At 35.9% G+C, this 12,715-nt stretch overlaps 1 protein-coding gene across 7 annotated transcripts in view; it reads left to right on the forward strand.

The window, feature by feature from the left end:
• The window catches only part of DPP10 (dipeptidyl peptidase like 10), a 1,393,698-nt gene that overhangs the window by 1,346,296 nt on the left and 34,687 nt on the right, over positions 1-12,715 (forward strand). For all 7 annotated transcript variants that reach the window (XM_047722550.1, XM_047722553.1, XM_047722549.1 and 4 more), the window contains 2 exons: positions 9,583-9,681; positions 9,789-9,858. In XM_047722550.1, the coding sequence (XP_047578506.1) occupies positions 9,583-9,681; positions 9,789-9,858 (169 nt within the window). The remainder of the gene's footprint in view (positions 1-9,582; positions 9,682-9,788; positions 9,859-12,715) is intronic.

Below are 12,715 nucleotides of genomic sequence, written 5' to 3' on the forward strand. Positions count from 1 at the left end.
AGGTTATCACCTAATTTTTCAGCAAGAAACTTTGCAGGTCAGAGGGGAGTGACATGATGTATTCAAATGTTGAAAAAAATTTTTTTTTGCAGAAAAAATGCTCTATCCAGGGAGGCTAGCATTAAGATTAAAAGGTGATATAAAATGAGTTTCCCAGGAGCCAGGTAATTGAAAAGACTGATAAAATTGATAAAGCTGTAATAGTACTCATCAAAATCAATAAATCAATAAGCAAATAAATACACAGAGGACTTAAAATCAGAAAAGAAAGAGAAATAACTGATAACCATAAATATAAAAAGGATTATGAGAGAATATTAAAGATTACATGCCACCAAATAGGACAACCTAGAGGAAAAACATGAATTCCTAGAAATATATAATCTCCCATAACTGCATCAGGAAGAAATTGAAAATCTGAACATAACAAAAACCAGCAATGAAACTGAATCGCTAATCAAAAAACTCCAAACAAGTCCAGAACCAGACAGCTTTACAGGTGAATTGTACCGAACACTTAAAGAAATTCCTCTCAAACTACTCCAAAAACAAAACAAAAAAACCCACAAAAAACAAACAAAACCCCCCCACACACAGAGGAAGGAAATCTGCCTAGTTTCATTCCATAAGGCAAGCATTTCATGAGGCTAGCATTACCCTGACACCAAAACTAGATAAAGACACTACAAAAAAAAAAAAAAAAAAAAGAATTACAGGCCAACATCGCTGAAGACCATAGATGCAAAAATCCTCAACAAAATACTAGCCAACCAAATCCAACAATACATTAAAAAAATGATCAAGTGGGTTTTATTGCCAGGATGCATGGGTAATTCAACAATCACAAAGTTATCAATGTTATACATCACAAAGATACAGGATTAAAAACTGTATCGTTTCAATAGATGTAGAAAAAGCATTTGACAAAGTACAATGTGATAGAAACCCTCAACAAAGTAGGTTTAAAGGGAACACACCTGAACATAATAAAGGCATTATATGAAAACCCCATATCATATATGAAAAACTAGCCTTATCCGAAAAACTAACATTATCCTCAATGATGAAAAACTGAGAGCAGTTTCCCTAAGATCAGAAACAACACAGGAAGTCCATTCCCACCACTTTTATTCAATATAATACTGGAAATCCTAGCTACAGCAATCAGACAAAGAGATGAAAAACATCCACGTTGTTAAGGAAGAAGTAAAATGTTCACTATTTGCAGATGACATGATACTACATACAGAAAACCCAACACCCCACCAAAAACTACTAGAACTGTTAAATGAATTTAAGGTTGCAGATAGAAAATCAATATACAGAAATCTGTTCCATTTCTATACACTACTAATAAAGCAGCAAAGAGAAATTAAATAAGCAATCCCACTTAAAAATGCACCCAAAATAATAAAAGTCATAGAATAAAATGAACCAAGAATGTGAAACACCTGTACTCTGAAAACCATAAAACACTGATGAAAGAAACTGAAGACACAAAGAAACGGAAAGATATTCCATGCTCATGGATTGGAAGAACAAATATTGTTAAAACGTCCATACTACCCAAAGCAGTCTGCAGATTTAATGAAACTCCAGAGCTAGGGGAAATGCAGCACACAGAATTCACGGCCTTTTCCCCATGATTCTTTAGTGTTTCACAGTTAAATTTTTTTTAAATTTTGTTTTTAAAATTTTTTAGTTTTTAAAAAATTTTTCCTCTTTCCTATTTTAACCTTTTTAAACTTTTATCAATACCTTTTTACAAATCTTTTAAAATTTTCATTGTTATATTCTATCCCTTCGTTGTATTTAACCTTACTTTTTGTATACATATAAGTTTTTCGTTAAAATTTGGGGATACAGTTTCTTCCAAGAGATCAAAATATACCCTAAAACAAAGCCATATGCTTTGTTCTAGTCTCCACCCTGATCACATTTTTTTTCCTTTTTCTTCCTTCTTTTTCAACCAATTTATCCTACCAATTTCTTTTTTAGAATCTTTTTTCAATTTTCATCTTTATAATCATATTCCATCCCTTCATTGTGTTTACCCTTATTTTTGGGTGTTTATTTTTTCTTTCTTTAAAATTTGGGGAGGCAGTTTCTTCTAAAATACCAAAAAACACCCAAAATCAAGTGTGTGGCCGTTTTCTAATCATGTGTGTGTGTGTGTGTGTGTGCGCGCGCATGTGTATGTTTCCTTTCTACTTTCTCCTCGGCTCGTTTTCAGCTCTCTTCTGATTTGGTTAGTGTACATTTTTCTGTGGTCGTTGCTACCCTTTTAGTATTTTGTTATCTCATTCATCTATTCTTATCTAGATAAAATGACAAGGTGGAAAAACTCACCTGAAAAAAAAAAAAAAAGAAAGGAAAAAGAGGCAGTACTGATGGCTAAGTAACTAATCATTATAGAAATTAGTAAGATGTCAGAACCAGAGTTCAGAATGATGATTATCAAGATGCTAGCTGGGGGCGCCTGGGTGGCTCAGTGGGTTAAGCCGCTGCCTTCGGCTCAGGTCATGATCTTAGAGTCCTGGGATCGAGCCCCGCATCGGGCTCTCTGCTCAGCGGGGAGCCTGCTTCCTCCTCTCTCTCTGCCTGCCTCTCTGCCTGCTTGTGATCTCTCTGTCAAATAAATAAATAAAATCTTTAAAAAAAAAAAAAAAGATGCTAGCTGGGCCTGAAAAAAAGCACAGAAGATACTAGAGAATCCTTTTCTGGAGAAATAAAATCCCTTTCTGGAGAAATAAAAGGACTAAAATCTAACCAAGTTGAAATTAAAAAAAAAAAAAAGCTATTAATGAGGTATAATAAAAAAAATGGAGGCTCTGAGTCGCTAAGATAAATGAGGCAGAAGGGAGAATTAGTGATATAGAAGATCAAATGGTAGAAAATTAAAAAGCTGAAAAAAAGAAAAAACTACTGGACCACAAGGAGAGAATTCAAGAAATAAGTGATACCATAAGATGAGACAATATTAGAATAATTGGGATCCAGAAGAAGAAGAAAGAGAGGAGGGGGGAAGAAGATATATTGGAATAAATTATAGCAGAGAATTTCCTTAATTGGGGAAGGGAACAAGAATAAAAATCCAGGAGGCACAGAGAACCCCCCCTCAAAATAAAAATCAATAAAAACAGGTCAACGCCCCATCATCTATTAAAACTTACAGGTCTCAGTGACAAAAAATCCTGTAAGCACGATGGAGACAAGAGATACATAACATACAATGGCAGAAATAATAAACTGGCAGAAGACCTATCCACAGAGACCTGGAAGGCCAAAAACGGATGGAATGATATATTCAGAGCACTAAACAAGAAACATATGCAGCCAACAATACTATATCCAGCTAGGCTGTCAATGAATATAGAAGGAGAGATAAAAAACAAACAAACAAAAAAACCTTCCAGGAAAAACAACAACTAAAAGAATTTGCAAATACCAAACCAGCCCTGCAGGAAATATTGAAAGGGATCCTCTAAACAAATAGAGAACCTAAAAGTAACAGACCAGAAAGGAACGAAGACAATATACAGTATCAGTCACGTTATAGGCAATACAATGGAACTAAATCCATACCTTTCAATTGTTAACCTGAATGTAAATAGGATAAATGCCCCAATCAAAAGATACAGAGTATCAGAATGGAATAAAAAATAAGACCCATCGATATGTTGTCTGCAAGAAACTCATTTTAGACCCAAAGACACCTCCAGATTTAAAGTAAGGGGGTGGAAAACAATTTATTGTGCTAATGGACATCAAAAGAAAGCTGGGGTGGCAATCCTTATACCAGATAAATTATACCAGATAAATTAGATTTTAAGTCAAAGACTATAATAAGAGAGGAGGAAGGACATACCATACTTAAAGGGTCTATACAAGAAGAAGATCTAGCACTTTTAAATATTTATGCCCCTAACATGGGATCAGCCAATTATATAAACCAATTAATAACAAAATAAAAGAAACACATTAATAATAATACAATAATATTAGGGGGTTTTAACACCCCCTCACTGAAATGGACAGATCCTCTAAGCAAAAGATCAACAAGGAAATAAAGGCCTTAAAGGACACACTGGACCAGAGGGACATCACAGATATATTCAGAACATTCCATCCCAAACCAACAGAATACATATTCTTCCCTAGTACACCTAGAACATTCTCCAGAATAGATCACATTCTGGTCACAAATCAGGTCTCAACTGGTACCAAAAGACTGAGATAATTCCATGCATATTTTCAGACCACAATGCTTTGAAAGTAGAACTCAACAAGAGAAAAGTTGGAAGGAACTCAAATGCATGGAGGCTAAAGAGCATCCTACTAAAGAATGAATGGGTCAACCAGGAAATTAAAGAAGAATTTTAAAAATTCATGGAAAAAACAAAAACATGACTCTTCAGAATTTTTGGGATACTGCAAAGGTGGCTCTGAGATGAAATTATATAGCAATACAAGCCTTTCTCAAGAAACAAGAAAGGTCTCAAATACACAACCTAACCCTATACCTAAAGGAGCTGGAGAAAGAACAGCAAATAAAGTCTAAATCCAGCCAGAAAAGAGAAATAATAATCAGAGCAAAAATCAATGAAATAGAAACCAAAAGAACAGTAGAACAGATCAACAAAACTAGGAGCTGGTTCTTTGAAAGAATTAATAAGATTGATAAACCCCTGGCCAGACTTATCAAAAAGAAAAGAGAAAGGACCCAAATTAATAAAATCATGAATGAAAAAGGAGAGATGACAGCCAACACCAAAGAAATACAAATTATAAGAACATATTATGAGTAACTATATACCAGCAAATTTGAGAATACAGAAGAAATGGATGCATTCCTAGAGACTATTAACTACCAAAACTGAAACAGAAAGAAACAGAAAACCTGAACAGACCCATAACCAGTAAGGAGATTGAAGCAGTCATCAAAAATCTCCTAACAAACAAGAGCCAAGGGCCAGATGGCTTCCCAGGGGAAATCTACCAAACATTTAAATAGGAATTAATACCTATTCTCCTAAAACTGTTCCAAAAAATAGAAAGGGAAGGAAAACTTCCAAACTCATTTTATGAGGCCAGCATTACTTTGATCCCACAACCAGACAAAGACCCCATCAAAAAGGAGAATTACAGACCAATGTCCCTGGTGAACACAGATGCAAAAATTCTCACCAAAATACTAGCTTGAAGGATCCAATAGTACATTAAAAGGACCATGACCAAGTGGGATTTATTCCTGTGCTGCAAGGTTGGTTCAACATCTGCAAATCAATGTGATATATTAATAAAAGAAAGAACAATGACCATATTAATAGATGCTGAAAAAGCATTTGACAATGTATAGCATCCCTTCTTGATCAAAACTCTTCACAGTGTAGGGATACAGGGTACATATCTCAATATCATAAGAACTATCTATGAAAAACCAACAGCAAATATCATTCTCAATGGGGAACAACTGAGAGCATTTCCTTTAAGGTCCGGAATATGGCAGGAGTGTCCATTATCACCACTGCTATTCATCATAGTACTAGAAGTCCTAGCCTCAGCAATCAGACAACAAAAAGAAATTAAAGGCATCTGAATCAGAAAAGAAGTCAAACTATCATTCTTTGCAGATGATATGATACTTTATGTGGAAAACCCAAAAGACTCCACCCCAAAACTGCTAGAACTCACAGGAATTCAGTAAAGTGTCAGGATATAAAATCAATGCACAAAAATCAGTTGCATTTCTATACACCAAGACAGAAGAAAGAGAAATTACGGAGTCAATCCCATTTACAATTGTGCCCCAAACCATAAGATACCTAGGAATAAATCTAACCAAAGCGACAAAGAATCCATACTCAGAATACTATAAAGTACTCATGAAAGAAACTGAGGAAGACATAAAGAAATGGAAAAATGATCCATGCTCATGGGTTGAAAGAACAAATATTGTGAAAATGTCTATGCTACCTAGAGTAATCTACATTTTTTAAAAGATTTTTATTTATTTATTTGACAGAGAGAGACACAGCGAGAGAAGGAACACAAGCAGGGGGAGTGGGACAGGGAAAGGCAGGCTTCCCACCGAACAGGAAGCCCCATGCGGGGCTCAGTCCCAGGACCCTGGGATCATGACCTGAGCCAAAGGGAGATGCTTAAATACTGAGCCAGCCAGGCGCCCCACAATTTACATGTTTAATGCAATCCCTATCAAAATACCATTAACTTTTTTTCAAAGAAATGGAACAAATAATCCAAAAATGTATATGGAACCAATAATCCAAAAATGTATATGGAACCAGAAAAGACCGCGAATAGACAGAGGAATGTTGAAAAAGAAAACCAAAGTTGGCGGCATCACAATTCCATACTTCAAGCTCTATTACAAAGCTGTAATCATCAAAACAGTATGGTACTGGCACAAAAACAGACAAATAGATCAGTGGAACAGAATAGAGAGCCCAGAAATGGACCCTCAACTCTATGGTCAACTAATCTTTGACAAAGTAGGAAACAATGTCCAATGGAAAAAAGACAGTCTCTTCAACAAATGGTGTTGGAAAAAATTGGGACAGCCACATGCAGAAGAATGAAACTGGACCATTTCCTTATACCACATACAAAAATAGACTCAAAATGGATGAAAGATCTCAATGTGAGATGGACCCCATCAAAATCCTTGAGGAGAACACAGGTAGCAACCTCTTTAACATCAGCCACAGAACTTCTTCCTGGAAATATCACCAAAGGCAAGGGAAGCAAGGGCAAAAATGAACTATTGGGACTTCATCAAGATAAAAAGCTTTTGCATAGCAAAGGAAACAGTTAACAAAACCAAAAGACAACTGACAGGATGGGAAAAGATACTTGCAAATGACAGATCAAATAAAGGGCTAGTATCCAAAATCTGTAAAGAATTTATCAAACTCTGGGGCGCCTGGGTGGCTCAGTGGGTTAAGCCGCTGCCTTCGGCTCAGGTCATGATCCCAGGTCCTGGGTTCGAGCCCCGCATCAGGCTTTCTGCTCAGCAGGGAGCCTGCCTCCTCCTCTCTCTCTGCCTGCCTCTCTGCCTACTTGTGATTTCTCTCTGTCAAATAAATAAATAAAATCTTTAAAAAAAAAAAAAAAAGAATTTATCAAACTCAACACCCAAAGAACAAATAATCCAATCAAGAAATGGGCAGAAGACATGAACAGACATTTCTGCAAAGAAGACATCCAAATGGCCAACAGACACATGAGAAAATGCTCAACATCACACCGCATGAGGGAAATACAAATTAAAACCACAGTGAGATACCACCTCACACCAGTCAGAATGGTTATAATTAACCAATCAGGAAATGCTAGGTGTTGGCGAGGATGCGGAAAAAGAGGAACCCTCCTACATTGTTGGTGGGAATGCAAGCTGGTGCAACCACTCTGGAAAACAGCATGGAGGCTCCTCAAAAAGTTGAAAATAGAGCAACCCTGACCAAGCAATCGCCCTACTGGCTATTTACCCTAAAGATACAAATGTAGTGATCCAAAGGGGTATGTGCACCCAAATGTTTATAGCAGCAAGGTCCACATAACCAAACTATGGAAAGAACCTAGATGTCCATCAACAGATGAATGGATAAAGAAAAAGTGGTATATAAATACAATGGAAGGGATACCTGGGTGGCTCACTGGGTTAAAGCCTCTGCCTTCGGCTCAGGTCATGATCTCAGGTCCTGGGATCCAGCCCCACCTCAGGCTCTCTGCACCATGGGGAGCGTGCTTCCTCCTCTCTCTCTTCCTGCCTCTCTGCCTACTTGTGATCTCTGTCAAATAAATAAATAAATAAAATCTTTAAAAAAAAAAATACAATGGAATACTATGCAGCCATCAAAACCCCCAAAATCTTGCCATTTGCAATGACATGGATGGAACTAGAGGGTATTATGCTAAGTGAAATAAGTCAATCAGAGAAAGACAAATATCATATGATCTTTCTGATATAAGGATTTCGAGAGGCAGGGTGGGGGCTCATGGGGGTAAGGGAGGGAAAAATGAAACAAGATTGAACCAGGGAGGGAGACAAATAATAAGAGACTCTCAATCTCAGGAAACAAACTGAGGGCTGCTGGGGGTGGGGGAGGGATAAGGTGGCTGGATAATGGACATTGGGGAGGGTATATGCTATGGTGAGTGCTATGAATTGTCTAAGACTGATGATTCACAGGCCTGTACCCTTAAAATAAACATTGTATGTTAATAAATAATAAACAAAGATTACAGGGACAAAAATAAAGGGGGTGTTATGTGCCTGTTTGGTTCATTTGGTAGAGTGTAGACGCTTGATCTTGGGGTTTTGAGTTTGAGCCCCATGTTGGGTATAGTGCTTACTTAAAAAAAATGTTTAATTTTTTCCCTAATGGATATAGATACAAAGTTCACTAACTAAATACTAGCAAGTAAAATCCACCAATTTATAAAAGGATATTATGAATACATGGGTTTACCTGAAAAATCCATGACTGCTATAACTTTCAACAATCAATCAAAGCAAATCACACTATTTTACTATTAACTCTTGAGGATTTAGAAGACAGTCGTTGATAAAATTGAAAAATAGTAAAAACAATAAATAACAGCAAGAATAGAAAGGAAATTTCTTAGATTAACAGAATTTACAAAAATACAACAACTGATACCACACTTAATGTCATGATGTTGAAAGACTGATTGCTTTCTTCCAAGATTAAAAGAAATTAAAGACTCAATGATATACATACATACTTACGGATTAGAGGGCTCACTATTTTTAGTATGTCAAATCTCCCCTATAAATTTACAGATTTAGTCTCAAAATTTCAGCAAGTTACTGATGTTCTTTTCATGTTTTGTCAAATCGTTTTTTTAAATTTTAATATTGTCTATTGCCATATTCTCAAATTCACTAAAAATTTCTTTTATAGTACCTAATATACTATTAATCCAATCTAGTATTTTTCATCTTAGATTGTTTTTATGAATATCAGATTTTGCAGTTTTAAATTTTTAGTATTTTAACTTGTCTTTTTTAAAAAAAAATTCATGTATCCGCTTAATATCCTCATGCCTATTTTTTAAATATATGGGATGTAACTATAATCGACTGGCAATATAATTAAAAAAGAGAATATATTATTTGCATTATTTCTATTATTTACATTTTTATACTCATCCTGGGGGTAATATTTTCCTGATTTTTCTACATGCCTCATAATTTTGTATTGGAATCCTACTGTGGTAATGTCATCTTACGGGGTGCTAGATAAGTTTGTATTCTTTTAAATATTCTTAAGCAAAGTAGCAACATGATCAGATTTGCATTTTGAAAATGTAAATGCTAATTCCAGGTATAGGGCAAAAAGAGAACATTTCACTGGAATAAAAAGATCAGTTAGAAAACTGTTGTAATCCAGCCAGGAGAGAAATTACGAGAGTTTAATCAGTGCCTAACACAGTGCTTGCTTGCCAAATGATAATCACCAGATTATTATTTGTTGTGTTGTACTGATTCCTGATCAATACATAGTAGTTATTTAAATTAACTTTTTTGATTTATAGAATATTTTATATTGGAAAGCAATTCTATGCTGAAGGAAGCTATCCTGAAGAAGAAGATAGTAAAGTCAGAAATTAAAATGCTTCATATTGACGACTATGGTAAAGTTTTGTGCATGCTATGTTATTTAAGAACAACATTCTCTGCATCTTATAGTTTTATGTGTAAATGACTCTCCATATTTAATATTTTGCTCTTTCTTTAAAAGAACTTCCTTTACAGTTGTCCTTTCCCAAAGATTTTACGGACCGAAACCAGTATGCTCTTCTGTTAATAATGTAAGTATTCTATTTGTTTTTGAAATGAAGGAATCTAAAGGCTTTATAATTTTTCTTATGCCTCACATGACAGCATTCTGATTAAAAAAAAAAAACAATAAAAAAATTCCTACATGTGTAGTTAACTGTGCAGCAGTCAGTGGTATGAACTTGTCAAAGACACCACCACAAAACAATATGGAGGGTTGTGTAATTTGTAATTCTTACCTCCCAAGTCCAACTCAGTGTTACTACTGGGAATAATGGCACATGTTGTTTGGCTTATCAGTATCTGTTCAGCAATTACTCAAGTCCTATGCTTGTATTTTTTTTGTTTTGTTTTCATATATAGTATTGATCTCTTTCTTTGCAATGTATTTGTCATATCACAGTCATGCTGGATTCATAAGAGCCTTTTTTTTTAATTGTAAGAATACTTAGTATGAGATCTGCTCTCTTGACAAATCTTAAATGCACAATAAAGTATTGCTAACTATAGGTACAATGCTGCATAGCAGGTCTATAGAACTTACTCATCTTGCATGACTAAAATTTTATACCCACTGAATAGCAACTCCCCAATTCCCCTCCCCTGGCAATACCATTCTACTCTCGGCTTCTAGGAGTTTGATTATTTTAGATGCCTTTGAGACTGGAATCATGCAATATTTGACCTTTGGTGAATGGCTTATTTCATTTAGGATAATGTCCTTAAGGAGCATCTATGTTGTCAAAGGCCCGATGCTCTTTATCAGTTTTTATGCAACAGTGAGAAAACACTAATTGCCACTGGTGAAACCACTGGTTATATTTATATCACTCCTGCCAGTTCTCCTTCTTGGGTTCATGGCTAGCAGGAAGTACCTCCCATGCTCAGAAAACCTTTTAGTTTTTACAACTTAGAATTGAATTCATTCATACTTTCTGTGAGATCATATTCTGAAATAGTCCTGGGCACAGAGACCCCTAGCATCTAATGGTTGACTAACTTGATACTTACTGATGCAGCATTTTATTCCTGAGAGTTATTGGCTATTTTCCTTATTAAGAACCTAGCCAGCATATATTGCTAGGACAGTGCTTAAAGTTGTCTAAAATTATATCAGAACCTTATTAGGAAAGGGAAATGAAAATAGAATTACTTGTTGTTTGAATATAGAGAATATAGAGATTAATTGTTCAGTCTATGAAACCAAAGTTCCTGGCTTTAAATTCCAGTTTTGTCATTAATTAGCAGTGTCCTTGAGCAAGCTGCTTAACCTCATTTAGGGCTCAATTTCTCCAAATACAAAACAAGCATGAAAATACAGACTAAGGGGCGCCTGGGTGACTCAGTGGGTTAAGCCTCTGCCTTCGGCTCAGGTCATGATCTCAGGGTCCTGGGATCAAGCCCCGCGTCGGGCTCTCTGCTCGGTGGGGAGCCTGCTTTCCCCTCTCTCTCTGTCTGCCTCTCTGCCTACTTGCAATCTCTCTCTGTGTCAAATAAATAAAATCTTTAAAAAAAAATAAAATAAAATACAGACTAAGTTTTAAGGCTGCTTTTTAGATTAAATGAAATACAACATGTAAAGTGCCAGGCACATGACTGTTTTAATTATTTTGATTATAGTTCAGTATTTTATATTGATTATAGATTCTTTAATAAATAGAAACAGTTTGTCACATAATTATAAGCAGCTAAATACAGAAAACATTATATTTAATATTTCCCCACATTCCATTATCTATTCCTAATGTTAATTCCTAAACCTCATCTAGTTTCTCATGCCCAGACCATTCTCCTTTGTCTCTAAATAACCAGAGGGCCCTGAAAGTTCTTGGTGACTTCCTGAGGAAGTTCTTATTTGCTCTTTTATAATACCTTCTCTTGTCCCTTCTCTTTCACCTACTTTTCTTCAATTCCTATTTGAAGTATATGTGTGACTTATTGAGGAAAATATTTCAGGAGACAATATGAGACAAAAAAAAATTCTTAAACCCTATATTCTATATCAGTCATATCTCCCTTTGGGAAAAGAGGCCTTTTTATTTACTTGGGGGTGGTGGTTCTCAGGGAAAGGAACCCTATTAGGCATTCTTCCATGAAGCATTGCCTCACTCATGCAGATGGATATGTAGGCAATCAATCACCTGTCCATTGGCTCCAGAGTAATGTCACAGTTTGGGGTGAAAAGTAGAAGGGAATTATAGATTCTCACTGTAGCCCTGAGTCAGAGAAACTAACTAACTTGTTGTGGCATCTGATTGGAGCTTTATGCTGGATGATTTTTAGTTTGTAAGAAGAACATACAGATTAGTACAAGATGATTTCTCTTGTTAGAAAAGGGATGATCAGGTCTTTTTTAGAGGCAGGATAATAGAATAAAGGTATTACTGCAGGAGTCAGGTAGGTTTGTGTTCAAATTTTAGTTCAAAGATTTACCAACAGACTGCTTAATTTTTCTAAGCATCAGCTTCCATATAAATAAATTGGACAGCTACCTTGGATTACCTTAAAGATGTGTCACCATAGCATTTGGTGGAACATAAACGCTTGCACTCAGTGTTTAATAAATTATAACCATAAACATAATTATTATTGCCACTATTATTTTTAATAGTTAAAATTATCAGCTTCCACAGATCCACCCCTTCAGACACCACCTCAGTCTGGGTGCTGCAGGGCCCCTCCTACAGAAAAACAGCAGCACTCAAAACTTGCTAGTACCTCCACCCTGCCCTCCCTAAGCTGTGTATCAACGGATCCACCCTCTCCAATATACTCTTGACCAGACCCCAAACAGGAGGCTGCAGCCCTGGCAGTGTGGAAGCAGGTCCCAGAGTAGCAAGCACCACTTCAAAGTGATGCATGCCCCTAAGAAAGTAAAAATAAACACAC

The sequence above is a fragment of the Lutra lutra genome, chromosome 3 (genome assembly GCF_902655055.1).
Source record: "Lutra lutra chromosome 3, mLutLut1.2, whole genome shotgun sequence".
Classification (NCBI taxonomy): Eukaryota; Metazoa; Chordata; class Mammalia; order Carnivora; family Mustelidae; genus Lutra; species Lutra lutra.